General features: G+C 45.2%; 2 protein-coding genes across 5 annotated transcripts in view; one reads left to right on the top strand and one right to left on the bottom strand.

Annotated features, from left to right (window-relative positions):
- Mtrr (5-methyltetrahydrofolate-homocysteine methyltransferase reductase) overlaps positions 1-27,109 on the bottom strand; it is a 32,799-nt gene extending 5,690 nt beyond the window's left edge. The window contains exons 1-15 of one of the 4 annotated variants that reach the window (XM_013013812.1): positions 26,610-26,664; positions 25,565-25,719; positions 23,581-23,734; positions 21,649-21,766; positions 18,407-18,770; positions 15,053-15,175; positions 13,309-13,462; positions 12,669-12,757; positions 11,023-11,203; positions 9,080-9,122; positions 7,845-8,028; positions 5,028-5,146; positions 3,602-3,694; positions 3,309-3,491; positions 1,393-1,580 (exon numbers count right to left, since the gene is read on the bottom strand). In XM_013013812.1, the coding sequence (XP_012869266.1) occupies positions 1,436-1,580; positions 3,309-3,491; positions 3,602-3,694; positions 5,028-5,146; positions 7,845-8,028; positions 9,080-9,122; positions 11,023-11,203; positions 12,669-12,757; positions 13,309-13,462; positions 15,053-15,175; positions 18,407-18,770; positions 21,649-21,766; positions 23,581-23,734; positions 25,565-25,719; positions 26,610-26,652 (2,148 nt within the window). In that variant the 5' untranslated portion in view covers positions 26,653-26,664 and the 3' untranslated portion in view covers positions 1,393-1,435. Of the gene's footprint in view, positions 1-1,277; positions 1,581-3,308; positions 3,492-3,601; positions 3,695-5,027; positions 5,147-7,844; positions 8,029-9,079; positions 9,123-11,022; positions 11,204-12,668; positions 12,758-13,308; positions 13,463-15,052; positions 15,176-18,406; positions 18,771-21,648; positions 21,767-23,580; positions 23,735-25,564; positions 25,720-26,609; positions 26,665-26,987 lie in introns of those variants that run through there. The other 3 variants (XM_013013813.1, XM_013013811.1, XM_013013814.1) reach the window with 3 other exon arrangements.
- A 175-nt stretch (positions 27,110-27,284) lies between these two features.
- The window catches only part of Fastkd3 (FAST kinase domains 3), a 25,176-nt gene continuing 25,019 nt past the window's right edge, over positions 27,285-27,441 (top strand). The window contains exon 1 of the mRNA XM_013013879.1: positions 27,285-27,354. The gene's annotated coding sequence lies outside the window, so the exon portion shown is untranslated. The remainder of the gene's footprint in view (positions 27,355-27,441) is intronic.

Genomic DNA, 27,441 nt, shown 5'->3' with positions numbered 1-27,441 from the left:
TGGTACTGGCGGCCTGGCACCATGTCTGGCTGGTACTGGCCGCCCTGGCACCACGCCTGGCTGGTACTGGCGGCCTGGCACCATGTCTGGCTGGTCCTGGCTGCCCTGGCACCATGCCTGGCTGGTCCTGGTGGCCTGGCACCATGCCTGGCTGGTCCTGGCAGCCTGGCACCATGTCTGGCTGGTACTGGCGCCCTGGCACCATGTCTGGCTGGTACTGGCGGCCTGGCACCACGCCTGGCTGGTACTGGCGGCCTGGCACCATGTCTGGCTGGTACTGGCTGCCCTGGCACCTTGCCTGGCTGGTACTGGCTGCCCTGGCACCTTGCCTGGCTGGTACTGGCCACCCTGGCACCATGTCTGGCTGTTATGGCCGCCCTGGCACCACATATGGTTGGTATTGGTGGCCTGGCACCATGCCTGGCTGGTACTGGCAGCCTGGCACCATGTCTGGCTGGTACTGGCGGCCTGGCACCATGCCTGGCTGGTACTGGCCGCCCTGGCACCATGTCTGGCTGGTACTAGTGGCCTGGTACCATGTCTGGCTGGTACTTGCGGCCTGGCACCATGCCTGGCTGGTACTGGCAGCCTGGCACCATGCCTGGCTGGTACTGGCAGTCTGGCACCATGCCTGGCTGGTACTGGCAGCCTGGCACCACGCCTGGCTGGTACTGGCAGCCTGGCACCACGCCTGGCTGGTACTGGCGGCCTGGCACCATGTCTGGCTGGTACTGGCGGCCTGGTACCATGTCTGGCTGGTACTGGCGGTCTGGCACCATGTCTGGCTGGTACTGGCGGCCTGGTACCATGTCTGGCTGGTACTTGCGGCCTGGCACCATGTATGACTGGCACTATGGCAGCCTGGCGCCATGGGCAGACTCCCTGTGATGGTGCAAGCACTCTGCGGTGTGAGGGCACACAAGCAGCCTGGTGAGGGCCGCCCACCTCGCCGAGGCTGTATCTCAGGAAACCGTGTGCTGGTCACGGCACAGCCGGGAGGTGGTGGAAGGCAGCATCACTGCCCAGTAACTGTGGCTGTACTGGAAGCCATCTGCCAGCTCCCAAACTCCTCCAAGACGTGCACAAAATATTTCTAAAACATTTTAAGCTGGTCGCCAGTGGCTCCCGCCTGTAATCTTAACCACTCAGGAGGCTGAGACCGGAGGATCGCGATTCGAAGCCAGCCCACGCAGCAAGCATGTCTGTGAGACTCTTATCTCCAAAAACAAAACAAACTAACAAAAAATACCCTGGAAGTGGAGCTGTGATTCAAGTGGTAGAGCATTAGCTTTGTGTAAAAAAGCTCAGGACAGTGCCTAGACCCAGGGTCCAAACCCCAGGACCAGCACCACCCCCAAAAGTTAAGTGTCCAGCTTCATTATCCTCCAATACCTTCAGCCATAACTTCTTCATTCTCCTCCATTGGTATCCAGTTTTAGGACCAAATATCCTGAAGATATCGTTTTTCTTCTTTTAAAGTAGCCAATGTTTTCATTGCTTCGAGTTTGTCAACGCCAGCCTCTCTACTTATTATTTCTGCAAGTGCATCATTTACATCCTTGGCCATATTTTTAGCATCTCTAGAAAAGAAAAGAACAGCGTCTCTCCTCACACAGGGAGTTCCCAGCCCTCCCAATCCCCACCATTTCCCCACTCCTGTTAGTTCCTCCTCACATGCTCCCAGCTTCCCTTAGTCAAGGCTAACCCCCACCCAGGTGATAGCTCCCAAATTCAGCCTCGTGCACGGCCCCCTCGCTTAACATCAGCAACAGGTGTCTATGTTCTGAGACAGCTGGAAGCCTTACCTTGTGTGTGAGGCTCAGGACTAGCTTGCCGGGCCTCCTTCCTGTCTCTCAAGGATGCAGCACCCGAACAAGCTGTCCCTTCTAAGCCTTCATACGCACATGCACGCGTGCGCACACACACACACACACCCCCGGGAAGCCACCGACCAGCACCTAACGTGCACGCGCGCACACACAGCCGGGAAGCCACCGACCAGCACTTAACGTGCACGCGCGCGCACGCACGCACACACACACACACACACGTACACACACACACACACACACACACGTACACACACACACACGGGAAGCCACTGACCAGCACCTAACGTGCACACGCACACACACACACACACACACACACGGGAAGCCACCGACCAGCACTTAACGTGTGTGCACGCGCACGCACACACACACACACACACACACGGGAAGCCACCGACCAGCACCTAACGTACACATCCCCAGGAAGCCACCGACCAGCACCTAACGTGCACGCGTGCACACACACACACACACACACACACACACACACACACACACCGGGAAGCCACCGACCAGCACCTAACGTGCGCGCGCAGCTCCATGGCAGGGCTGCGTCTCCTTCAAGGCACTTCCGATGTCCAGCACTGCTCTGGGGCCGTGCCCGGGGTGCACTGTCTGAGGGCAGGGAGCGTAGGTTTCTCCCAGTCCTGGCTCTCAGCACCTCAGCAGATGCTCCAATGTTCGCTAGGCCACGTGAAGCGCAGGATGGGACCATTCCGCTCCTGGGCCCCACAGCTCTGACCACCACAGAGTGCCGTGGTGCTCGGCCTACAACACGCGTTCCCGCTTCTCACGTGACCACCTGCACCAAGAGCCTCCTGGGGGGAGAAGGGAACAGGCCCCCAACTCCAGGAGCAGTTCGCCCTTCCTCAGCGGCTGATCCTCCCTCAGCCCCTGCTGTTCCTGCGTTGTCCAGCCACTGTCACTGTCAGGCCAGGGGCTCCTTGGGACCCTCATCTCAGACCTAGGGATCAGTGCCACACGCCCCTTTAGAGGCACGGAAGTGACTGGAGGAGCCATTTGGGGGACACATTTCAAAAGTTTGAACACCTGGGGCCCTCTCCAAGCCCTCAAGTGCCTTTTTTTCTGTATATTTATATAATCCAAGGATCTCTACTACTTAAGGTGTTTGAAATGTCAGCCTGTATTTGACTGCTGATGGCTCTACTCCTTCGCTAAAAGCTAAATGAAAATGTAAACCATCACAAAGTGTGTAGTGCTTTCCAACTGACAGTCAAAAACCTAGTTTTCTAGTAAATCAAAGCAGACTGAGAAAACATCAACTTAAACTTAGTAGCCAAAGCAGCTTAAAAAAAAACTTAAGCAGGAAAATAAAATTGAAAAATGAAAAGGAAATTACCAAAAAGTGTTATAAAAACAGAAAAATTAAGTTTCACTTACTTAACCCTGCGTCAATCACATTGGTACTTCCAACCGTGTTTTCCCATCCAGTCCCCACGCCTGCCGTCCACTCACCCGCACACATAGATGCAGCCGTCCTCCTCCAGGAGGAGCCGGGCCAGCTCCTGGCTGTGGAGCTGGAGATTGTCCTGCACGTACTTGGCCAGGGCCGCCGCCTCCCCCACAGGGGTCTCTCTCGAGAAGGAGACCTTCAGGTGAGTCAAGATCCCACGCGCAAGGAAATGCTGGAGCTCCTCTCTGAAACAGAATGCACCACAGGTCCAGGAAGGGTGCACTTACCATCAAGAAACTTGAAAACCCAACCCATATCCTCAGTGGCTGAGCACCTTGACACAAGAACTGTTTACCTGAACAAATAGTCCCTGTCCTTATGTCTGCAGCCAAAAAACAACCACATTGCTCCAAAACTTCCATCCGGGTGCTGTTCTTGGAGTTTCTCTCTGTGAGAAAAACAGTTCAGATGTTTGATATACAGAATATAAAAAACCAAACCTCATCTCATCAGAAAATGACATTGGCAGTCTGAGGTTCTCAACAGCTGATACAAGTTCAGTCATTTAAGTAGCGTTAACATCTACTATGGTTTAGATGACCTTTTGTGCTACCATGCTGGAACCATGAACCTGCTAAGCATGCGCCCCACCACTGATGTAACCCAGGCATGGTGTGGGCACTGGGAAAGACCCTGGGACCACAGCCCTCGCCTTCCTCTTGTGCTTCTTGGTTGAGAGGTGAGCCATTTCACTCCATTCCACGTGCACACCATGATCTGCTGCCTCAACACAAGCTCTAAGCCAGTCAATCAATTGTGGACCCACGGAACCTTCCAGAACTGCAAGGCAAAGCTGTCTCTTTGTAAGCTGACTGCCTCCCAGGTACTTCATTATGGTCAGACAGCACAGCCCTTCAGGGCCCAGCGGCGGGCACTGCAGGGAGCACACATGCCTAGAAGCTGTAGACATCCTTGAGTTCTACAGGCCGTAAACATATCACAATGTGACACGTACACATATCACAATGTGATTATGTGCACGGAGCAATGCCGATGCTAAGTAATAACAGTCATTTTATAAGAATTTATAAATGAACTCTTGAATAAATGAACTCATGCATAAAATCAAGCAAGTAGGACATGCAAAGTGCATTTATGCTGTGAGGAGCACACGAACACCACAGAGCATGTCTGCCCTGGGCTCTTGCTCTCTGCTTGGAACACTGATAAAGAAGTGACCATCGAGGGGAGAGGCCTCGGCTACCCAGAGGACAGCGCAAGCCCTGGGCCACTGCTCCACAGCACTGAGAGAAGTATGATCATCTTGCTTTTCACTAGACAGTACTGTTCTGATACTAAGCTGGATCCTGTTGAAAACTACTGATGCCTAAAGTGTACCTGGAACTTTCCAGTACAATGGGACCTGTTTCTACCAATTTTATCATGAAGGAACCTGAAGTTCATGCCATAAAGCACAGGAGAGCTGAAAAAAGGAAACTGCCGGAGCCACTGTAAAAGGAAGCTGCAGTACAGAATGTGACCTAGGGAAGTCACCGCGCCTACCCCTCCCTCCCTCCCTTCCTCCCTCGTCCCCCCCTCCTCCCCTCCCTCAGTGACAGGTGGGTGTGCTATCGCACATCTGATAAGGATGTCTTTTAAATAGACACTTCACAGCCAGAGTTCAATTACTGTAATAACTCCCAAAGAAACAAAAGGTCACTTCACAGCTGCCTGGGCTCCCGGGGGACGCTTACTTCCCCAACAGCCAAAGGCACGCCTACCTGTGTTGCAGGAAACCAATGAAGGGAGCTATGCCGGTTCCCGGACCCACCATGATGACAGGGGCTGAATGGTCACTGGGTAAGTGGAAAGAATTTACTGCTCGAGGAGAGATGGATACCTGAAATGGTAAACAGCTGGTAAGTGCGAAAGAAAACCTAGGCAGAAGGTATGACCAAGATGACCTTTGCTAGGAAATCAGAACGCAACATTCCCCTCAAAGAAGCATTGGAAAAATAAAGAGTAGCCCATGAAACCTGATGCTCACGTCACTAAAGAAAAACTAAATTTACCTTGCATGTACTCATAAACAGACAAATGACATGCACGGTTCTTGTGGAGAACAATGGACAGATTATAAGGTCCTTTTCTAGGCAAAATTTACTTCCTAGCAGGCAACAAACCATAGGTCTACAGAAGATGCACAACAAAGGAGACACAATTCTTCGTGTCTGCACATAAATAGCCCGTCAAGTTTTATAACATGATGGATTCAAGTTTTAAACAATAATAAGGCAGCCAAGACTAGGGAGAAGCTGCTGTGTACAGAGAACTGAAGTATTTGCTACTCAGGTTCTGGTATTACCAAGAAGTACTGGTTTGTGTAAAAGCTAGAACTGACACAGTTAACAGAGCTTTTTAACATTTTGAAACAGTTTTGTTTAAATCAATCATGCAGCAAGGACTCCCAAATGTCTCCCCCTGTCACACACAAGTCATGATGGCCCTGCCACACATGTAAGTCATACTGAATGACAGGGTCAGGACTCCGTTGTACTTCGCATAGTAGTACAACAGCCCCACACTGCCTTGAACTCTTAATCCTCCTGCCTAGCAAGACAGTGCAGGAATTACAGGTACATGTCACCACATCTTGCTTACATTGAGGAAAAGTTTGAAATAGCACATTGTGTAAATGGCAATGCTATGTCTACCTGGAAGTGACTGTGTACTTGTGATGACATCATTCAGATTCAGGTTTACTGAAAGGACTCAATGATAGGCGCCACACACAGAGAAATACACTATCTCCACAGAACGTGCATTATTGTGGTCAGAACTGTAAGAAGCAAACATAGATCCACAGACCATAAGTAGTGCAAGGATTATGAAGATTAGACAAGGCAAGGAACAGACAGATAGGAAAGGAGCTGCTAACTGAAGCTGCACAGTTGGAGAAGGCCTGGAACTGACAGGCCTTTGACAGAGACCTGAGCCTGTGCGAGTCGGCCATGCAAGAGCTGGGGCCTCATGGAAAAGCACAGAGTAAAAGCTCTAAGACAGCTTCCCTGTGTAGGGGCAGGAAGAAGAGCAGAGAACAATGAACCCAGCTCAGGACTCTCACTGCATGCACACCTACGAGCAGAGCAGCAGTGCACAATACCAACTTCCATGGTCCTCGTAGAAAGCTGCAGGTAGGCTGTGCACTGCCCCTGAATCCTCCCAGGGCCTAGGCAGCAAGATACGCCTGACCTGGACAACCTTCTACACTCTGCACCCTAAAAACAATGGCACTACTGCACACAGCAAAGTTCACAGTTCAAGGTACATCCTACCTCTAGTGCATACATATCAGGTGGTTAATAATGTCTTGTTGAAACAAAGAAAGGAGTGAGATGAGGGAATGAGAAGTATGTCACAAGCATCCATGCTTAGCATTTGCTATGTATGCTTGGAACTTTCTGGAGATCACCTGGTGTTTAGACATATCACCAAGACAGAACTTCTGTGAGTATGTAATACTTGCCTTTATAGAACAAAGGGTTTTCATTTCCTAGCGCATGTGGGTGTATAGTGCACGCTGGGTCTAATGAACAGTGCAAAGGGTCTCTGCTCGGGGCAGGGAACTAGGCAGGGATGAGGCAGCTTCAAGCTTGGTCTCCCTGTAAGTCCTCTCAAGAGGGCATCGAAGGGTCCAAAATTTAACTCCAATAACTTAAGGCTACGTTTGTCATAATGCTACAGTGACACATTGATTTCTTCATTACTATGAAGAACACTCCATGAAAAGCCTGAAATATCGTTTTATTTTTAAATGGGCAACTGTAAGTAAGTACCACATGTGGTACTCAAAGTACTTAATCGAAATATGAAGACATCACCTAATCTAAGTACAAATATACCCACAGCTTGTTCAGGAAACTGGGTAAACTTCTTATCCTAAGTGTTTATAAAAGGGATTTCCAAGTGGGAGTGCCAGCCCAGTGAGCAAACCAAGCCAGGCGCAAGCCTGTGTTTAAGCCTTGGTATGGCAAGGAGGGAAGCCAGGCACTGGAGCTCATACCTATAATCCTAGCTACTCAGGAGTCTGAGACCTGGAGGATCACAGTTCAAGGCCAGCCTGGCAGAGCAAAGTCTGTGAGACACCATCTACAATTACCAGCAAAAAGCAGGGCTGGAAGTAAGGCTAACCAGATAGAGGGTGAGCCATGAGCAAGCAAGCTGAGATGAAAAAGTCTTGAGTTCAAACCCTGTTGCAGGATTCGGGCTGGACATAAGATACAGCTGTCCTGACAGATCCTTCAATCCTTCTTGATTTTTCCTGTCCTCCTTCTCACCAATCTACAAAGAATACTTACAAAACAAGGTGGTTTTTCCTGTGAATAGGACAGGCAAGCGCAAGCTAACTATAGAAGTTTATAGCTTTGCAAATTCAGGAAATATGTGGACTGATGAAGGTGAGGGAAAATAACGTAGAACTGGCTAATAGAGATTTTGAAATTTGAGTGTCGTGTACCATTCCCTGGCTGGTGTCAGCAGTGGCCAGTGACAGGGGACCTGGCTGAGCTCTCTCATCAAGCTGCACACTACTGTGATACCTTTGGAGCCCAATCTTCTCTGTTGTCCGCTTGCGATGCCTCTGTGTTTGGCTGAAGAAGGGGGTCGGCCAACGTGGCCAGCCAGCCTGTGCACACGCCCCTCCGGAGGACCACCGCCTCCGACTTGGGAAACTCCACAATGTTGAAAACAAAACGTAGCTTGTCTGGATGACATAAGCCGGAGCTGCGGAAACAGAGGCGTAAGCCACGAATTCTGCATTAGGGCGAACACATCCCGGCTCAATCCATCTTTTCTATTGCAGCAGAGCAATAGTTTCTTATGGACTTGCATCTGCCTTGTCACTCAGAGACAAAAGCAATCTAACTTGCTTACCCCCCCCCCCGGCCCTCCCCTTCGGGATATTATTCAGGAAAGTTACTCGTTTCATTTGTTTAGTCTTCAATACCAGATAAAACTTATAAATACCGAGATGCTGTGACTCACTTAATATTCATAAAGACCTTTCACCATATGAATGAATGGGGATAAACCTTACTGACTTTCATTTTCTGTACTCTGGTGATAAAACTGAAAATGTACTGAAGAAAATTAAACATTCAACATTATCTTTTCTTTTTCCTGCGGGGAGGGCTAGACTTTGCTGACGCTTGAACTTAGGGCCAGGGAGCTGTCCCTTAGGTTTTTCCACTCAGGGCTGGTACTCTACTACTGCCAGCTTTTTGTGGTTAATTGGACATGAGTCTCATGGTCTTTCTGCCTGGGCTGGCTTAGACTCAGATCCCTAGATCTCAGCCCCAAGCAGCTAGGATTACAGGTGTGAGCCTCTGGCACCCAGCTTTCAATATTATCTTTAAAAGGTACTTCTACAAACCCTATTGCTTTTCATGTTATATGATAAAATAATGTGAAAGGGTGCTGGGCTGCTTCTCCTTCCCACAAGTGCCAGCAAGGGGAGTCAGGCCTGAACCTGAGGCAGCACTCATGGGATAGGGTACAGCAGAGGTTCCCCCTGCCCACTCCCCCTCCCTCGTCCCCCTCCCTGGAGGTGGAGGGCCAGGACGCTGGGTGATGGGAGAGCCAGTCAGAATCTTCCTATGTGAATTCCCCGAGGACAGAAGTCCTCTGCTCTCCTTCATACTGCTGTGCCCAGCCCCGTCTCACACATCAGCTAAGTTACCAGGAATGAACCCTAAGTCATCGAGGATTTAGAAATCTGGATGTTATATGATTTGGAGGAAAAGAGGTTTTATATCATGTTAATAAATATTAATACCTTGCACATGAATATGGTCTAGGCTGGAGTTTAGGAAGATGTTCTAGAAAAAATAAGAACAATTATTAATTCACTGATACAGAAAATAGCTTTAGATTAAAAAAAAAATCTTAAGGCCTAAATTTAATTCCTACTTTTTCTTATTTAGAATATTCCAAATCATTTATGCCATAGTTTTAAATCATACTTGATAGCACATCTAAGTTCAATACTGTCTAAGAAAAGTATCATTAATTTTTCCTTCCAATTCCTAAAGTTAAAATCCTTTGCCTTCACCCTGAAATTAGTAGTTCTCCCAAATGCTGGCCACATAAACCCAAAGAAACAAGAACAGGATCCACAAATGGGCTTTAGAGTCAAGGAACTCATTCAACTTCCTTGTATGTGAAACTGTCTGGGGAGAAATGTCTAGAGTTTTCAGATTTAAAATAAAGTCATAATCTCAAGAAGATCACAGACTATTATTTTATAGATTACTGGAAATACATATGGGTTTAAGATACTTTTTCTTCTTTTACTTGTGTAAGGAAAAAGGTCTATGTAGTGTAGAGACTTTTTTTTTTTTTTTTGGTGGTCGTGGGGCTTGAACTCTGGCCTGGGCACTGTCCCTCAGCTCTTTAGCTCAAGGCTAGCTCTCTACCACTTGAACCACAGCACCACTTCTGGTTTTCTGAGTGGTTTATTGAGATAAGAGTCTCACAGACTTTCCTGCCCAGGCTGGCTTTGAACCATGATCCTCAGAGCTCAGCCTCCTGAGTAGCCAGGATTACAGGCATGAGCCACCAACACCCCGATATGGTAGAAATTTTTTAAGGCAACTGTGGAGAAACTATGTGGTTTCAAGGAGTACTGGTAGTCTTGGGAAAGCAATTCAAATCACCATTATTTGAAGCATATACTAACAAATCTTGAAGTTTTTCTGTGTAGTATATTTTTTAATATATTTCAGAAAAGCTTTCAATAGTATATCCCAAATGGTATAAAATTTTGATACATCCTGGAAAACAGGTCTAATAAAAGGCTCATCTTAAGCTTTAGATACACTTTTTTCTTAAGAAAGTTGAGGAATTTTAATTCTATAGGCTCCAAATATTTTTACATATTTTAATTTTGCAAAAAGTTGTTTTTATAAATATTTAAAAGTAATGGGAACGTACAAAAGAATAAAGCGTGAAAAATTTATATATATTAAGAGAACTTTCTAAGACTTCCTGACCCTGAGCCACCAACTTTAAAGCACTGAACCGAAAAGTTTTTGAGAGAACCAGTTCCAGGAAGGACAGACCCTCCAAGTAATGCTATTTTACTCTTCTGGGGAGGAAGAATGAGATGAAGGCACTATCAGACATCAACGGAGTCCTTGCCAGCCTAACTAGACATGTTTCAGTCACTGAAGATGCGTGAAGATTAAGGTCTGGCTGGGTATCCAAAGCACATGACATGAACTACCCCAGGCAGGTAAGAGAGCCTTCTAGTGAATACTAACATCTTCAGGAAGGTTTCCTTAGACATCAGCTGACCTTGAAGGCTGCGAATGACGCTGGACTACCTTTCATCTGGAATATTCTGTGATGAGTCTCAGCTTCCGAGTGCCGGAGCATGACATGAAGAGCCCCTGGGCACCTGCAGGACCCTCTGTGTGGACCTGCCTGACCGACTGTCTCTGCACCCACACGCAGCCCTGGCTGCGTTCACCTGCCAATTACATAGAATGTGCTGCTCTCAGGCAAACACAATACTTTTTTTCTTAGCCCATGTCTCGAAAAAAAGTTAGCTAAATAACCTCTAAAAAAAATAAATTTGAAAGGACATTAGGTTCTATGCAAAAAGGAAAAATGAAGGTTTGTTTCAACAGAGGAAATGAAATGACAGAGACATCAGTGGAGCAGCAGGGAGGCTTGGTACATGTGTGAAGACCAGACGTACCTCGGGATGGCACTCACCGAGCAGGAGGCCGAGCGGCGGATGGCAGGACGGGAAGGCAAGGAGGAGGTCCAACAGGCAGGCAGCGGCATCGCGTACATACAGGGCGTAGTCCGAGGCTCCCTGTTTGCTGCACAGCTCCTGCAGCCTCCGCTTCTCAGCACTGTCACTGGTGTAGTCTGCCAGGGCTCGCACGAATGCCTGGGATAATGAAGCCACAGTTCATTAATTATGACCTGCGTTGAGTTAGGACTATGTGAGGAGTCAGACAGTAAGTGCTGCTCACTGGCACAGCAGCACTTGCAAGGACTTAAGAGACTCTGGGTTCAGGACCTAGCACTGTAGGAAAGTCGAAGACACGAACACACACACACACACACACACACGAAAAACCCTGTAGGCTCCAAACACTCAGTGAAAATTCACCTGGTGATAGGATCATGCCTCCATCCTAAGCAGCCTGGCCAATCAATCGTAAGTACATAACAGGTTTATACCAAGAATATAATCACAAAATCTCATAACTCAAGATTTCATCTCGGAATACATTTGTGTGTGTGTGTGTATGTGTGTGTGTGTGTGTGTGTGCGCGCGTGCGCACGCATGTGCGGGTACCAGGACGTAACCACAGGGCCTTTTGCTCTCGCTCAGCTTTTCTACTCATGGCATGTACTCTACCACTTGAGCCATGCCTCTAGTTACCACTTTTTGCTCATTATTTGTCAGTCTCATGAATCTGTCTGCCTGGGGTAGCTCTAAACTTTGATCCTCAGATCCCAGCCTCTTGCATAGCTGATAGGCGTGAGCCACTGGTTCAGAACACATACTTTTTGTCTAAGTAGATGATTATAATGTAGACCTCAACATTCATTTTACAATTGTGAAATACTTTTTATAAGCGGGGCACTGAGTGACAGTGATGCCCTGGGGACCAGATGGCACCTTGGTCCCTAAGGAATGGTAGTCTAGTAAGAACATCAGAGAAATCAGAAGACAGGAGAGGAGGGAAAGGGAAGGGGGTCATGGGAAGAGAGGACAATATTAATTACAGCACTCTTGATGCTCAGTGATAATGACTTCTGTCAGGGCCTAGCTTAGAAAGCTTTATCCATTAGTATGCATTTGAGAGAAATGTTCAGGAAGAAATCAGGGACAATTGTTTTTAAAATACAGTTCCTGGTGTAATACTGACCTCTAGTGGATTGTTCCAATTCCAAATGTATCTATCTGAACATCAGTATAAGAAACCAAATGGCTTCAAGTTTTCCCAAGGAATTCTGAATCAGCAACAAGCATATGTAACATCACACAGATGCCATGACAGTGGCCACATGCACCTGCGGACAGCACCACTGTGCACTGTGCTATGTGAAGCTCGTGCCTAGGGAGACTACGACTATGACAATGACAGGTTTTATAAACCTACAACAGCACAATGTGAATGCAAACAAAAAATAAAATAGCTATCTACTCTATGACAATTGTACAACACCATATGTCTTTGGAAACTAATTCTAAAAACCATATACCCCTGGGAATTAATTCTACAAATACGGTGCAAAGACCAGTTTTTAAACTTTGAAAAATAATGTTTTGTTTAAAAGTAAATTCTAACTAGACTTAAGCACATTTTAAAATGGTTACTTGCAAAGAAGCAAAAAAATACCTTTTTAGGAATAGATCGTATTTCAAGACACCAGGTGAGAATGAACTGAAGAGAACGCCCCTCAGGTACATGCTGGGGTAAGACAGCGCCTTTCTCAGGAAAAGACAGGAAAGAAAATCAGGATACAGAAAATAAAGAACAATCACAGCACTAATTCTGGACATAGGCTGAATATTCCCCAGAACACAATGAACTGTCACCTTTACATCAAATGCCATCAAAATGTAATTGACATGGCAAATCGGCAGTGTTCCATAAAATACTATTCTCAGAACTTTATATATAAACTCAAGATCAAGACTGCACACAAATAAGTTTCATGATTTTAAAAATACCTTCTTTCAATTATAAAACAGCAAATACTTTTAAAAGCAATGTAAATGTTTACTTCTCGTCGCATTGAGATGTTTATCAAAGATTACTTCAATTATCATTTTGTGGCCACTGTCCAATCAGTGTAAAAGCCACTACAGTTGCCTCCAATGCAGCCAATGGGAGCAATCAGAAGTGCCAGCCCGCAGTGTGTCTGTGTGCCCTGACAGGTGGCTGAGCCCCAGCACAGGTCCTGTCTCCGTGCTGCGTGCCAGCACCCTGCTGCGTGCCAGCATGCTCGTCAGTGCAGGCACAGCTCTGAGCGCACCTTTCTTCTTTGTGTCTGCCTTGATTTCCAGGAAAACCCGGTGCTCCCGCTGGTCAGCAAGCTGCAGTCTTTGGAGAAGGCTGTGTACCTCGGAATCACTGTTCGGACAGATGACATTGAAAGCATCTCCAGGCTGATAGGAAAATCCTGTTGTCTAGAGAAGATCCAATATGAAAAAATATTCTGTATGAATACAGAATATACAATTTTAATATGAAAGTTTAAGCTGTGAGTTTTCATTGTAGACCATTTTCAGAGGGCAATGGAGGGCTAAATGGATCTGAGTACTCCGATTCATTTATGGAATCGTCAAAGACACCCCTTACTGTACACAATCAATACATACCAATAAACAATACTGGGCAGGGCACCAGTAGCTCAAACCTGTAATCCTAGCTACTCGGGAAGCTGAGATCTGAGGATCCAGGTTCTAAGCCAGCCCAGGCCAGGAAGTCCATGAGACTCTAATCTCCAAATAACCATCCCCCAAAACTGAAAAGCTGAAAGTAGAACTGTGGTGCAAGTGGCAGAGCACTAGCCTTGAACAAAATGAAAAAGCTCAGAGCTAGCACCCAGGTCCTGAGTTCCAGTTCCAGGACTGGCCCAAAATAGTAACAATACAGGAACTCAGAAACAAAAGAATCCTAATCACAAAAAGATAGTAACAAATGAGCCCAATTAACAGAATGAATAACTTTTTAATATTACTTTAGAAAAGAAACTTGGTAATTATGCCATGTTTTGCCTCTGTTACTACATCTTCACAAACATAAAGCATCGCGTCCTTACTTTCCACAAAGTGAGGTCCATAATCTACGTAAAACCCAAGTCAAAATTCTTTTTATAAAGCATCCACACACATGCACCAAGGGAAGCTCATTAGGCCATCTGCACTGCTTTCCAATTCCCTTGTCCCTGCTTTGCCCCGTTCTGTGGGGGAAGAGGAGAGGAGAGAGGACCACCACTCACATCCCCGGCCTTCAAGGGCAGGCTTGGCTCAGAGACCAGCCGACCTCTGCTATGCTTCTTTACAGGGTGAAGACGTGGAATATCAGGATAAAACCTGTTCTGGGGAACCCAGTGTACTCAACAGTACAGAAACAAAACCATCTAGTTTGGATGTCTGAGAGTCTTCTATTAGGATGCTAATAGAAACACTGAGATGACTTTAGTTTCTGAAAACACAGCCTGAAGAACCCTCATTACATAGCGCTGAGCGACTGGAGTGGGAAGAGGTTCTGAGCACTGACCAGCTAGGACTCTCAGTCAGCTTCTTACCCTGAGAGCAATGGGTCCCAGCAGGGGAGAGGGACAGAGACAGTGTGGACCCCCTGAAGCTGTAGGCAAATATCTCTACACAACCATTTGTCTTCCATTCTCCCAGAACCAGAAGCACTGTTCTGAGAAGTCAGTCCTCACCTGACTGGGTCTCAGCTCTTTCTAACTAGCTGGCTGATCTCAGGAACAGCTCCTTTTGGTGGGCCAATCCCAGGCAAAATGCCTTTCTGGTTCCATAATCCTTTTATGGTTTATAAGTAAGGCAGCAAACTAAGCTCTCTGCTGAGTCACTACCAGCCACTCCTCAACTTGGCCTTTACCTGGAGTGGAAAGGAAGGAGGGGTCACCTGAGAAAGCCCGAGGGACCAAGAACGGCCCGGTGTTCAGGCAGGGACCTCTTTGGGAGCCAGTTCCATGCAGGCTCTGTTCATGGGGACAATGTGACCACTGAGAAACGGTTACTTACTGAAATATCCAATTCCAGCAGGAGAGTGGTTTTTATGGCATCATCTGCAGTAAGCTGAATGGCTTTTGAGATTGGAACTTGAAAAACGGGATCCAAGGAAGTCACAGATTCTTGGCTTTCCTCCTTGAGAAACAAAAGGGGATTCAATATGAGCAAATGCAATGTCCAATCACACCAGTCCTTCAGTTAGCAATAGTGCATGCCCTGGCTACTACCTAATACTCATTTCTAAGGTAAAGGGTGCAAACTCGTAGATCTCACTTTTCAAAAGAACAGTTCATAATATTTAAACTCTTTGTCAATAGACTTAGAACTTCTGAAAAACACAGAAAATATTAACATTAACATTTTCACATAATGGCCTAGCCATCTTCCTAATATACTGAGTAGAGAGATAGAAAGCATGCAAAAAATTCAGGAAGGAGATTCTCAAGGAAAGGATCAGCACTTAAGGTAGAATGTTTCTGTCCAGAAAAGGTCACGGGAGGCCCTGGTGCTGGGCAGCATTGGTCATATGGCTGGTGAGGCCTTAAAGTAATTATGACTTACAATTAGATTCTTACTATTATTATTTATCAAGTTAAAGTACCTACACAGGACTAGTAGACTTTGCACTGGACAACACAGCTCTTGGTTAACGAGACCTAATATCTTCCAAATGCCTTTTCTAACTTGATATTACTAAAAGTAGGAAACAATGATTAAGTGCTAATTAAATTTTCTCTTTAATTTGTGCTGGTCCTGGGCTTGCTCTCAGGGCCTAGGCACTGTCCTTGAGCTTTTTTTTTTTAAATTCACAGTGTCACTTCTAGCTTGTCCGGTGGTTAATTAGTAATAAGAGTCTCATGGATTTTCCTGCCTATGTTGGCTTTGAACCATGATCCTCAGATCTCGGCCTCACAAGTAGCCACCAGCACTTAGCTAATTTCTAAGTTATTATGTGGGAAAGATGGGAGCCAGCCCAGGGCCGGCTGGTGCCTGAAGATGCAGAGAGAGAGAGAGAGAGAGAGTGTGTGTGTGTGTGTGTGTGTCGGGGGGTGCGAGGTCTCAGGTGTGTCCCTCAGAACACTGGCGTGAACAAAGTGCTGTGCCTCAGCCCTGGCTGCCACCTGTGAGAGACTCTCATCAATCTCTGCTCGCTGCGTGCCAGCCACGCCTCCTCTCACCCAATGTGGCCAGTCACTATGAGCCTTGACTCTCCAAAACTGAGGAAAAGTCTAAAGGAGCAAACTCCACAGGACTGGCGGAGCCTTTGCAGCTCCTCAGCATGCCAGTTCTGCACTGGAGATCCCAGTGCCTGTGCGGCGCTGCTACAGAGATGCTTTGAAAACGCCAGGGTGATTCCTGTCAATCCCGGCCATCTGGTGAGGGCTGGTGCTACAATCGTCTGCAAAAGATGCTAAAATGGAAGCGTGGCGCTGGGCCACCCAGACTCAGTATTCTCTGTCACAGCTGCCCCAGTGCAGAAGAGACCTCAGTCACATCTGCACACTCTAACCACCAGTCCAGACACATGATTACTAAGAGCCGGCATGTCTGCTCCCCAGCCTGATTAACATGTACTTACTGCTATTACCTCACTTAAGTGACTCATAATAAACACAAAGCACAAACACAGCAATTTACAGTTATTTATGCATAAAAACATTATCTCAATGTTTCAAATATTAAAACAATAGGCTAAAATACAGCTATCATATTAGATGTTCACAAACAATTCTGATCATGGCTCCTAACCTGCCTGGACAGGTAGTCCATGAGAATCTTAACCTCCAATTACACACCGGAAAGCAAGAAAGGAAGCTGTGGCTTAAGTGGTAGAGTGCTAACTTGGAGCAAAAGAGCTCAGGGACAGCATCCTGGCCTCAAGTTCAAACCCCAGCACCATCAAAACAAACAAAAAAAATAAGAAATGGTGGTTGTCGTATTAAAGGTGTTTTTAAAAACCACTTTATCTCATATTTAAAGATTATATGCACTGGAAATTTATTTTACGTATCCTGAAGAAATTTTAGGGTACCTTTTATTGGTACTAGTAGGTAGAAATTAGCTATTACTCAACTCCCAACTCAATGCTCAAAAATGAAAGGTCTTAGCCTGCCCCAGCCCTGGAAACACACACACACACACACAAAAAAAAAAAAAAAAAAACAAAAGACCATTTAATATAGACAATAGATAGGTAAGAAACCAGCTAGAAAAACAAAATTTTCCCCATACTGCAGCATCCGAGGATGCCCAAGTCCACGTAAAGTGTAGATTATGCTGTGAGGAAGTTCTCAAAAGTTCCACTAAGGTGCACGCCTTGCTTCCCACAAAACTTACAAAGAAGTTCTGCAAAATAAGCCACTTACACTTCAAAGACAAAAGACGTGATGCACTACATTATGCTTTGGGTAAAAAGCATTTTGGGTTTTGTATATTTCATATAAATGTATTTAAACATTTATATTAATGTGTTTCTGTATAAATACATTTTATACAAGTATGTTCCATTGTATAAATGTAGTTATACAATGAAATACAATTAAAATAAAGTAATTATCTTATTACTTTTGTGATACTCGGAGCTGTACCTAGGACAAATCTTATATACATTAGACAAGTACTCTTTTTTTTTTTTTGGGTCCGGTCTTGGGGCCTGAACTCTGGGCCTGAGCGCTGTCCCTCAGCTCTTCAGCTCAAGGCTAGTGCTCTACCACTTGAGCCACAGCACCACCTCCGGTTTTTTCTTTTTGCTTATGTGGTGTTGGGAATCGAACCCAGGGCCTCAGGCATGCAAGGCAAGCGCTCTTACCACTGAGCCACCTTCCCAGCCCGACAAGTACTCTTTTTATCAGTGGCCTACAGCCCAGGCCCATGAGGAACTTGGGGGAACAACATGTAAACATTAATGTTTCATGAATACCTTATTCACAGCCCACCTGTAACTTCATGCAGTACTTTCAATGCACCTGTAGCATGATTCAGATCTACCATATGGGGTGCAGTATGAAAGTTTCCAATTATGGACTCATGCTAACAACACTCAAAGATGTTAATTTCATACCATTTTTCATTAGGGTGCTCAGTCTGTACTACAAATCCCTTAATCCAAGAATGGACAAACACTTCTTGAAAGGCCAGAAAGCAAATGCCTAAAGTTTGGCAGGCCTCAACAGCAACACCCTTCTGGCAACTGCTAGCAGAGCTCAACCTGTGCAGCAAAGTGTGTGTGGTTCTGTGCCCAGACCTATAAACAGAGGCTATGGGTCACATTCACGCTGGGCAGGAGAGCTAGAGCCTGTGGAACGATATCAAAAAAGCAAACACCCCAGGTTAAAGGGCACAAATAATACAAGGTGAATTGCTCACCTGACCCAGAGACTCCCGCAGATGCACCTGCAGATACTCTGGGGGTAAGGCAGGAATACTCAGAGAGGCTTGCGAGAGTGGAGGTATAGAGCGCACAAGGGAAGGTTCCAACTCTTTGACTGAAGTACTGGAGTCACTTCTGTTCACTTCACCTTGCTCCAAAACCTCAGAGTCCCTTCCTCTTGAGTCATCCAATCGCAGTAGCTCAATCTGTGACTCCATGTGTAACATCTCTGGCTTCAACAAAGTATTTGATGCACTTGGAAGAGCGCCATTCATCTCCTCCTGTCCTCCACTGGACTTAAAATGCTTTGTGAGGGCAGTCCAGAGCCCAGCAATCCACGGCTCAACCACAAGTTCTAAACTGGTAGAAAAGGGAAGAAGATACAAAGTTGTCTATCTGATCACAACAGAGGATAATAGGTGAGTCTACCCATCTGGCAGAATGCTAGATACAACCATAGAAACTATGTTGTTTAAAGAGTATCCCAAACATAATCAATACTCAGAAATATATAACAGTTATATATAACATAAGCAAATATAAGTGATTATAATAACTACTCAGAAGTTCTTTAAAAAGCACTCAGCTATCAAAAATATGAACATGTTCACAGGTCAAGATATAGGAAATGAAGATACTGTAGTCATTAAGACAGAGGAATACAACTCCTCTTAATTTCCTAAAGTAATTGGTAGTTATAGTAAAAATAATTGGTAATTGGTAAAAACAATTGGCAATCATTTCTTAAATAGTTCTTTTAAGTTAAAATTTCAAAGAGGCATGACAAAGGCTAAATAAATTGAGCAAACTTAGCCAAAATCCAAGGCTACTCCTATGCAGCAAGTATTGATTACATAATAAAGTACACCTTCTTTTATGCCTAACTTGATTGTGTTCATACTGATTAAAACAGCATCAGGACCCAACATGGAGTAATGCCAAGTGCTTTCCACTCAATAAACATTTCTAATCTATCAGTTATGAACAATTTTGTGGAGAAGGAGAATTTTCAGGGGACTGACCTGAGGGAAACAAAGAAAGCTGGGTTAGCTTTCTTTTAGAAGTTGAACTAACCGTAAAGTTTAGTAGTCCTCTTAGCACTAACAAAGCGCATCTCAACACTAACCTTTCTCATATTTCTGAACAGCAGTAAAATATTTTCCACAGAATAAGAAGGCTTGTCAGAGCAATGGAAATGATGTTTTATCACTAAGTATACAACAGTACACAGCTCACAGTTTAGGGTTTACCCTGAGGAATCTTACTGAAAGCAAGTTCATAAAATCACAGGCTCAGTAACAGTTACATATAATCATTACAGTTACACTCAGAACTCAGACATATTAAGCTGATAATATTCATAACTACAGAGAGAGCTGCTCAGCGAGGCTGGCTCATGAATGTAATCCTGGCTACTAGGGAGGCAAGCATTAGGAGCACTGTGGATTGAGACAAGCCTGGCCAAAAAGTACCTAAGACTTCATCTCAACCTGTAAAAAATAAATTAGGGCTGGGCACTGGTGGCTCATACCTATAATCTTACTCAGGAGACTGAGATCTAAGGATCATGGTTCAAAGCCAGCCGGGGCAGAAAAGTCTGTCAGACTCTGATCTCTACTAAAACTACCAAAAAAGCTGGAAGCAGAGTTGTGATTCAAGTGGTAGAGCGCTGGCCCTGAGCAAAAGAAGCTTAGAGACAGTACCTAGACCCTAGATTCAAGCCCAGGATTGGTACAAAAAAGAAAACTAAACGTTATGTCTGCTGGGGACCCACTATCCCGGCCAGGCAAGAAGTATCGGTAAGAGGATCACCATCCAGATTGGCCCCGACATAACAATGCTCAAAAAACAACTAAAACAACAGGAACTGGGCATAGCTCAACTAGTGGCATGCCTGCCTAGCCAGCACTCAAGTTCTGAGTTCAAATCACAGAACTGACAAATGAATAAACAAGAGCAAACGTTCACTTAATATTTTACTGTATTACAGTATGGTTCTAAGAGGAAAATGTTCACTGTTCTTTTTTGTCTATTCCTGTAAGATTACACAGAAAATCTTGTTACTGACACTTCATAAGGAAGAAATTAAGGCCCAAAATGGGTTCAGTGAAAAAGTGGGGATCAAGGGTTTGAACCCAAATGTTCACAGACCTGAGTCTGCATGCTTATCCCTCAGTGTGGTGCTACAGAAAGCAAGAATGTCTTCTAGAAAACACCTTGATTTTAGAAAAGAAACATTCAAGTAGCGGGCTGAATTTTAAAAGGGGCAGAATACTAAAATACACATTTATGAATTTTAATACTTGGTCCAATAAACAGGCAGGAAAGGCAGAAGTATTTATAGATTTGCAAAATGTAGACAAAATGAACCTAACTTGTTAATATAGAAATTATATTAGCAAATAAACAGTGTATACGACTTAAAGGTCTAATGCCAATTGGATTTGGTAAAAATAAATTGCAGCATAAAGGAACAAACTTAAAAGGTAACATGTAAAAAGTGTGGCTGATTGTGTCACTGTGAGGAAGACCACATGTGTTGCAGACCCAGTAAACACCCAGAGCATCCGAGCTCCAGAAAATGCTGGAAGGAATGGTGAGGGGAGCTGTCCATGGGAGGAGACAATGTGCAGAGGACACTTGCTGGATTCATCATGTTCATAAACAAAGACCACTCAGTAACACGTGAGAGAAAATTGAGTTAATATATGTACCTAGTAAAACAAACAAACAAAAACCATGCCTATGTGTTATCTGGTTATAATAAAAACAGCTAAAAGTGTGTGCTGTTGTCTGACTATAATAAAAGTAAAGGCTAAGTGGCTGAATAAATGATATGACCACACTATAAGACCTTCGATTAAACACATTAAGATGACTCAAAAGGTTGTGCATGGGAGGAAATAGTGAGTTGTAAAATCAAGAATAAAAGAAACAAAAACGATAAAGCCTGGGTATTTGGCGAAAGCCTACTGGTAGTAGGCTACTGCTGGACATGCTGACCCTTACAAAGATGCACACACTTTAGCTAAGGGAACTGCACTGAGAAGCGTTTCCTAACACATGCAGCACACAGACACAACACACACACACACAAATACGTTACTCTGAGCTCTAAGGGACCTCTGTGGATCCTAGAGCTCTCCGAGCTAGAAATCTAATCTAACATGACTTCTAGCTCAAAGTGTCATGTGGCCATGGTTTATCACGTTTATACATAAGAGTTTATTGTTCTTACCCCACACAGTCATCTGCATGTCCAGTGTCATAGAAATGTCGGGCTCCAAGCTCCTGAAGTCGCTTATCAATTACTTTCCCTCCATTACAAAAGTATGTGTATTCGGAATCACCCAAACCTAGACCAAACAGAGCCTTAGAGCATACTATATTTTAAATGTACAGACATTAAAAACACAAGAAATAATTAAAACAGTAATATTCTATACTCTTACAAAAAACACCATTTCACATGTTCATATTTTTCTTAATATTAAGTGGGGATGTTATGTTATCTTACAACACAAAAGTACCAGATATACTGGCACTATAAAACAGACAAATATTCGTTGACAGCTGTTCAAAGAAACATACATACTTCATGTTTTGTTTCCAAGAATCTGTAAAAGTACTGAAATTTCAAAAATGATCAGGCAGGTTTATGATACGATTCTGTACACTTTTCTGACCCTGAGCAGTGCACTGTCAACCACAACCTGAACCAAATGGCTTTGATTTTGCAAATAAAGTGTCACTGGAACACAGCCAGGTTTGTCTGCTTGAGTATCACTGTGACAGGTTTGAAGCTACAAGCAGAGTCTGGTCCTTTCCAGCAAGTATGACCCCTGACCTACAGCACAGGGCTCATGAACAGCACACCACCAGCTGCTATAAATGTTTGCCTTGGGTAAATTTTACATTGCTTCTACCTTTCATTTTAAGAAGAATGACTAACATTTCAAATGAGGCTGAAATTTTAAAATTAAAGGCTTGAAATTCTGTTTGATCGTCCCCATGTGAGATGGATGGACAGGATGACTCTGATAAGAAGCACTGGACATATAAATGGGAATGTTAAATTGTCACCCCTGATACAATCTATTCAAGTTTAAAAATGGAAAAAAAACTAATAAAATTTGTTAATAAAAAAAATATATCCTCATGCTTTTTTCCAACTGAGAAATAGATGGATTCATATGTGAGACCAACATTGACTAGAATATCAGCTCGAGAGGTTTCAGGATTTTCTTTACAATATTTAGAAAAATATTTATTTTCGAAGTAATACCTGTTCATTTTTGAAAACGCTAAAATGAGAAAAACTTCAGTTTAGGAAAACTATCTCACTGTGAAATACTCTCTTGAACTTGTGCTATATACCAGATCATGGCCAGGATTCCAATTTCAACATCTAAGCAATTATTGATCATAAACATCCCCCTCTTCAGAAAAAAATCTCCGAAGGTAAGTAATAAAACCACAAAGCCAGGCAAGAGGGGGCCCTTGACACCCTTTCTGGTGTCATCCTTTGCTTTTGATGGTCTTTCTAATCTTTTATCTTAATCTGTTTAAACTAAGCTCCACACAGCCCTAGGCCAGTTTTCTCAACTAGAAATACATTCTTAGAAGCTTTAAAAGCATCACTTCCAGAGCCCTATCCCTGACATCACTGGTGATAAGCCAAGTGAAGGAATGGTTAGAACTCCCCAGATGTCTGAATGTGCAAAAAGGGATCAAACACCCCTAACCTAGAGGCACAGTCTTAAGACACAATCGCCTGGAATTTTTTGTGTGGTTTGCTGTGGTTTTAAACAAGGAACAGCATGAGGGGCTGTTCTTTCAAGGGTTCTGTTTTGTTTGGGGTGAGGCCTGGACACTAATATTGTGAAAATTCTTTATGACTGGAACAGTCTAGAAAGTCACGGAGAAGATGTGCAGAGCTAGGAGATGTGAAGCACTTGCCTCAGCACCTCAGGGAGAAAGGTACAGCAGGGCATGGCTGGGAGGTAAAAAACAGGGAAGACATATACATCTATAAATTTTACAGTTATAATATTTATGCAAACAAGACCCATATAATTCTACTTTATGGTTTTGAAAGATGTATTCAGATGCCAAGGTTAAAGCCATTAATTAACATCATAAGGCAAGAGCAGAAAATACTGTTCATTACCCAATAATCCATACCGCAGGTGAGCAAAGAAGTCAGCGGGGAGTGTCTTGTCATGTATGTCTTTCACAAACTTCCGGGCTGTGTCAGGAGGATCCCCAGTGCCTGTGGTAGAGACAACCACCACCACAGGGGCAGTTTCCGTGTTCAGATCATACTGCAAAAAAAACCCAGGCATCGAGTCAGGGATCAGATGCCAAACAGCATGACAAAGCCATCAGCTTAGTTTACTCCATCTTCTACTTCCTCTCTATTTCTTTCCTTCCCAAGTTGCTGGAGATGCATGCTGGACTGATCAGCCCAATGAGCAGGTGTAGGATGTAATTCGGTGGAAATGTGCATCTGCTGATGTGGTTAACCACGGATGGGCGCTTCACCCCAGTAGTCCAGTTCTTCACTTCAGGAAACTCAGAGAAGAGACATTCACTCTGCTGCTGTGCTCTGTACCAAACATTACACAGGGGCTCTGGAAAGCGAGGCCACCAGCCCCTGAGCTAAAACAAGAAGCCAAGGACCTTGAGCTGGCACGGAAGAAAGGCAGCCACTGGGTAGCAGTGCCTCACTGAGTACAAGTGTCTTTTCACAAGAAAATAAGAAGAGTGAGTGAAGAGATTCCTAGAGGGGAGGTAAGATGCAGAAATAAAAGAGAACCAACACGTAACTATCCAGGATTAAAACAGCAGAACACACGGGACATCCCACTGAAGATACAAACAGCAATGGAAACACAGCAGCTCTAAAATCTTCGGCAAAGTTAAGCACAGTCATCTATACTACAGATGACACAAGAGCATAGAGACAGATAGGCATTTTCAAATGGGAAATTCAAAGTGCTGCCCTCAGCCTTGGCTGCTTGTCAATCACAGCTCCTCGTTGCCCCCAAGTTCCGGAGAGCTGAGCATTCTATCATGTGTGTTTCCATCCTTAGAAACCAAGCCTCTAATAGAATACTTCACTCTCTTATGATCCCATGAACACTGCTGTCCATGAACACTCAGTGGCAGCAGGCGTAGCTTGATGGTAGGGCACCTGTTCAGCATCCTCAAGGCCCTGGGTTCTATCCTTAGTGCCACAAAGAGTGAAATACAATGAACTCTTTGGACTCAAATTAGCTCATGCATCATTCACAGTGACAAATTCAGTTAGAGTCCGTCTGGCGGCACTGCAATGTCTCTATCCCATGACAGAGCCGTCCCGTAGCTGCACTGGGACATGGCTTTCTAGGACTTCATTACAGCCACACAGACAGCGCTGCTGAAAGCAGCCAGCTGAGTGTCCTTCTGTGAGCTACGTTTCTAACTCTCCTCTGCTGCAGCACAGTCTCATCTTTTGAACTTGAATCATCAGAGATGATTGGGAACTTGAATGAGAAGCACTGAAGTGAAAGTGACTGGTTACTGACTGGCATATCACCAGGATGTTAACACCTCAACTGTGAGGAACACTAGAATCTAGAGGCCTCAGACACAATGAAGAACACAGAACTGTTAGGTTTTACATGCCCTCGAGGATGAAACTCTGCAGAGAACCAGGAAGCATGCAAACAAGCTGTGCCTATCTGAGTAGACAATCTTGTCTGCAGCCTAACGCTACTACCCCTTAGCTTCTGTTCCACAGAACAATCTAGGTGGTCTCTCATTTGGAGGAATTCTAACATGAATCTCAAGGCCATTCTTGCTTGAGATGAATGAATGGAAAATCACGCATACAAACAGACACAACTCCACTGTTCTTACAGCCAAACTGTGAGAGAAACAAGGTGCAGCTTAACTGAAACTTCTTTCAGTTTCAGAAATACTTTAGCCTAATTCAAGTATTTTTATAAACAAGAAAAAAAAGCAGGAGAAATCTTACAAAACAGTTGCTAAAATACATCTCTGACTGTTGTCTTTCATTGCTGCTTTTTGTTGTTTAACAAACACCACTTCCCAACCCAACACTTGAAAGCCTAAAGCACAGCAACATCTGTAGGGATGACAGCTCTTACCTCGTCCGATTCACTAATACAGTGAAGATCGGCAGAAAATCCATGGGCTGCAGCTTGCTCGTGTATTTCTTCAGCTATAGCCTTTGCCTGTCCTTTCTGGGTGGCGTATAGTAACAAAAATCTTCTCATTATTTCAAGGCATAGACTGTGACTAACTGTAACAGTGACACAGAAAACCAGAAAATGGATTATTTCTTAAGGAAGTAGTAACAACTAATATTGGCTTCAATTTTTTAAAGCAATTCAATAATATCCACCAGAAATATAAGATAGCCTTCTCTAATTTTGCTTAACATTAATTTAAAATGAGCTTAAATAATTCATTCAAGTTAGAGAATGTAAGAGAATGGAAAGCAAATCCCATCCTTCAGAAATCCCAATAGCAAACTGTCATTCAGAAGTGCATTCCTGTAATCTATCTACCCAAATGAACTACAGTTAGCTTCCTTATCATAAGCAGGATCCAAACACCAGACAGCTTACACCACAGGATCCCTTTTTTTTTTTTTTTTTTGGTGGGTCGTGGGGCTTGAACTCTGGGCCTGGGCACTGTCCCTCAGCTCTTCAGCTCAAGGCTAATGCTCTACCACTTGAGCCACAGAGCCACTTCAGGCTTTCTCTGCTTATGTGGTGCTGAGGAATCAAACAGGATCACTGCTGAAAGTCTTGGATACCTTGTTTCTTCTTTCTTAAAAAAGGCAAAAACAAAAAAAGTGCTGCTAAAACTGTAGCATTAACTGGTACCTATTTGATCTTAATGCTAAAAGAAAAAATAACTAATCACAGTACTAAAGTTAATCACAATGCAACTCTTCCTTACAACTTACTATCAAATGTGTACCATGGACGCACACATGGAAACAAAGTATCTCCAGCTCAAACTCTGAGTACAGAGTTTGGGTGGGTTTTTGTTCATCCCCATTCTGTGGGTAATTTCAGGGAAAATTTTAGAGTGAATCTCGAACCAAGGTCTTAACTCTTGGGTGCACGAACCACCTAGTTTTATGCTCTTCTTATCTAAATACAAAGTGACACACACCCCTACCTGAGATCACACTCAGTTCGTGAGCACAAGTCCTCGTGATCATGATCAGTGTCACCCTTTCCCATCATCTGTCTCCTCGCAGGACCCGCACGCACTCGACGCGCGGCTGGAAGAGGCCAGCATCCCGGATCCGGAGGAACCCGCATCCCGGGGAACCCGGACGGCAGGCGCCCCGAGAGGAGGCCCGGCCCGGCCCGGCCCCTGGCGGGCAGGCCCCGCCCCCGGCTGGCAGGCCCCGCCCCCGGCTGGCAGGCCCCGCCCCTGCCGGCCCCGCCCCCGAACAGGCCCGCGGGCCTCGGCGCCTCCCCATGCACAATGATCGTGAGGGCCGGTACAGCGCTCCCCAGACCCTGGGCAAGCCTCGCCGCCAATTCCCACCACGCGCAAATCAGCTCCCGCACCGATCCGGTCCGCTTCTCCGTCAGGCTTGATCCGGGACCGCCGCACCGTCCTCTCCTACCCGAGCGGCGTGGTCCGGTTCTCCCCCAAACCACTCCAAGTCCGACCAAACAGCCCACGCGCACGCAGGAAACACGCTTGCGCGGCACTTATGACCAATAGAGAGCGCCGAAGGAAACCTGGACCAATCACGGAGCGCTCGATATGGGCGGTACCTGGGTGTGTCCCTGGCGCCGAGCTGCTCCTGATTGGTCAATATTCTACCTTTCCCACCCACCCCCACTACGGAAGCTCCCGAGGCTCAGTAACCTGCGCTTTGGACCGGGCGTCTCGCGTGCGCAGCGCGGTAAGTTCGCCCGGGCTTTCTTCGCTGGCCCGCGCGCCTCCGGGGCCGGCGGGCGGCCTGGTTGCGGGGACGGTGGGGGGGCAGCCG

Source organism: Dipodomys ordii, unplaced genomic scaffold (genome assembly GCF_000151885.1).
Source record: "Dipodomys ordii isolate 6190 unplaced genomic scaffold, Dord_2.0 Scaffold21, whole genome shotgun sequence".
Classification (NCBI taxonomy): Eukaryota; Metazoa; Chordata; class Mammalia; order Rodentia; family Heteromyidae; genus Dipodomys; species Dipodomys ordii.
The sequence above is the reverse complement of the archived record's forward strand: the minus strand, read 5'-3'. Positions and strand labels throughout refer to the sequence as shown.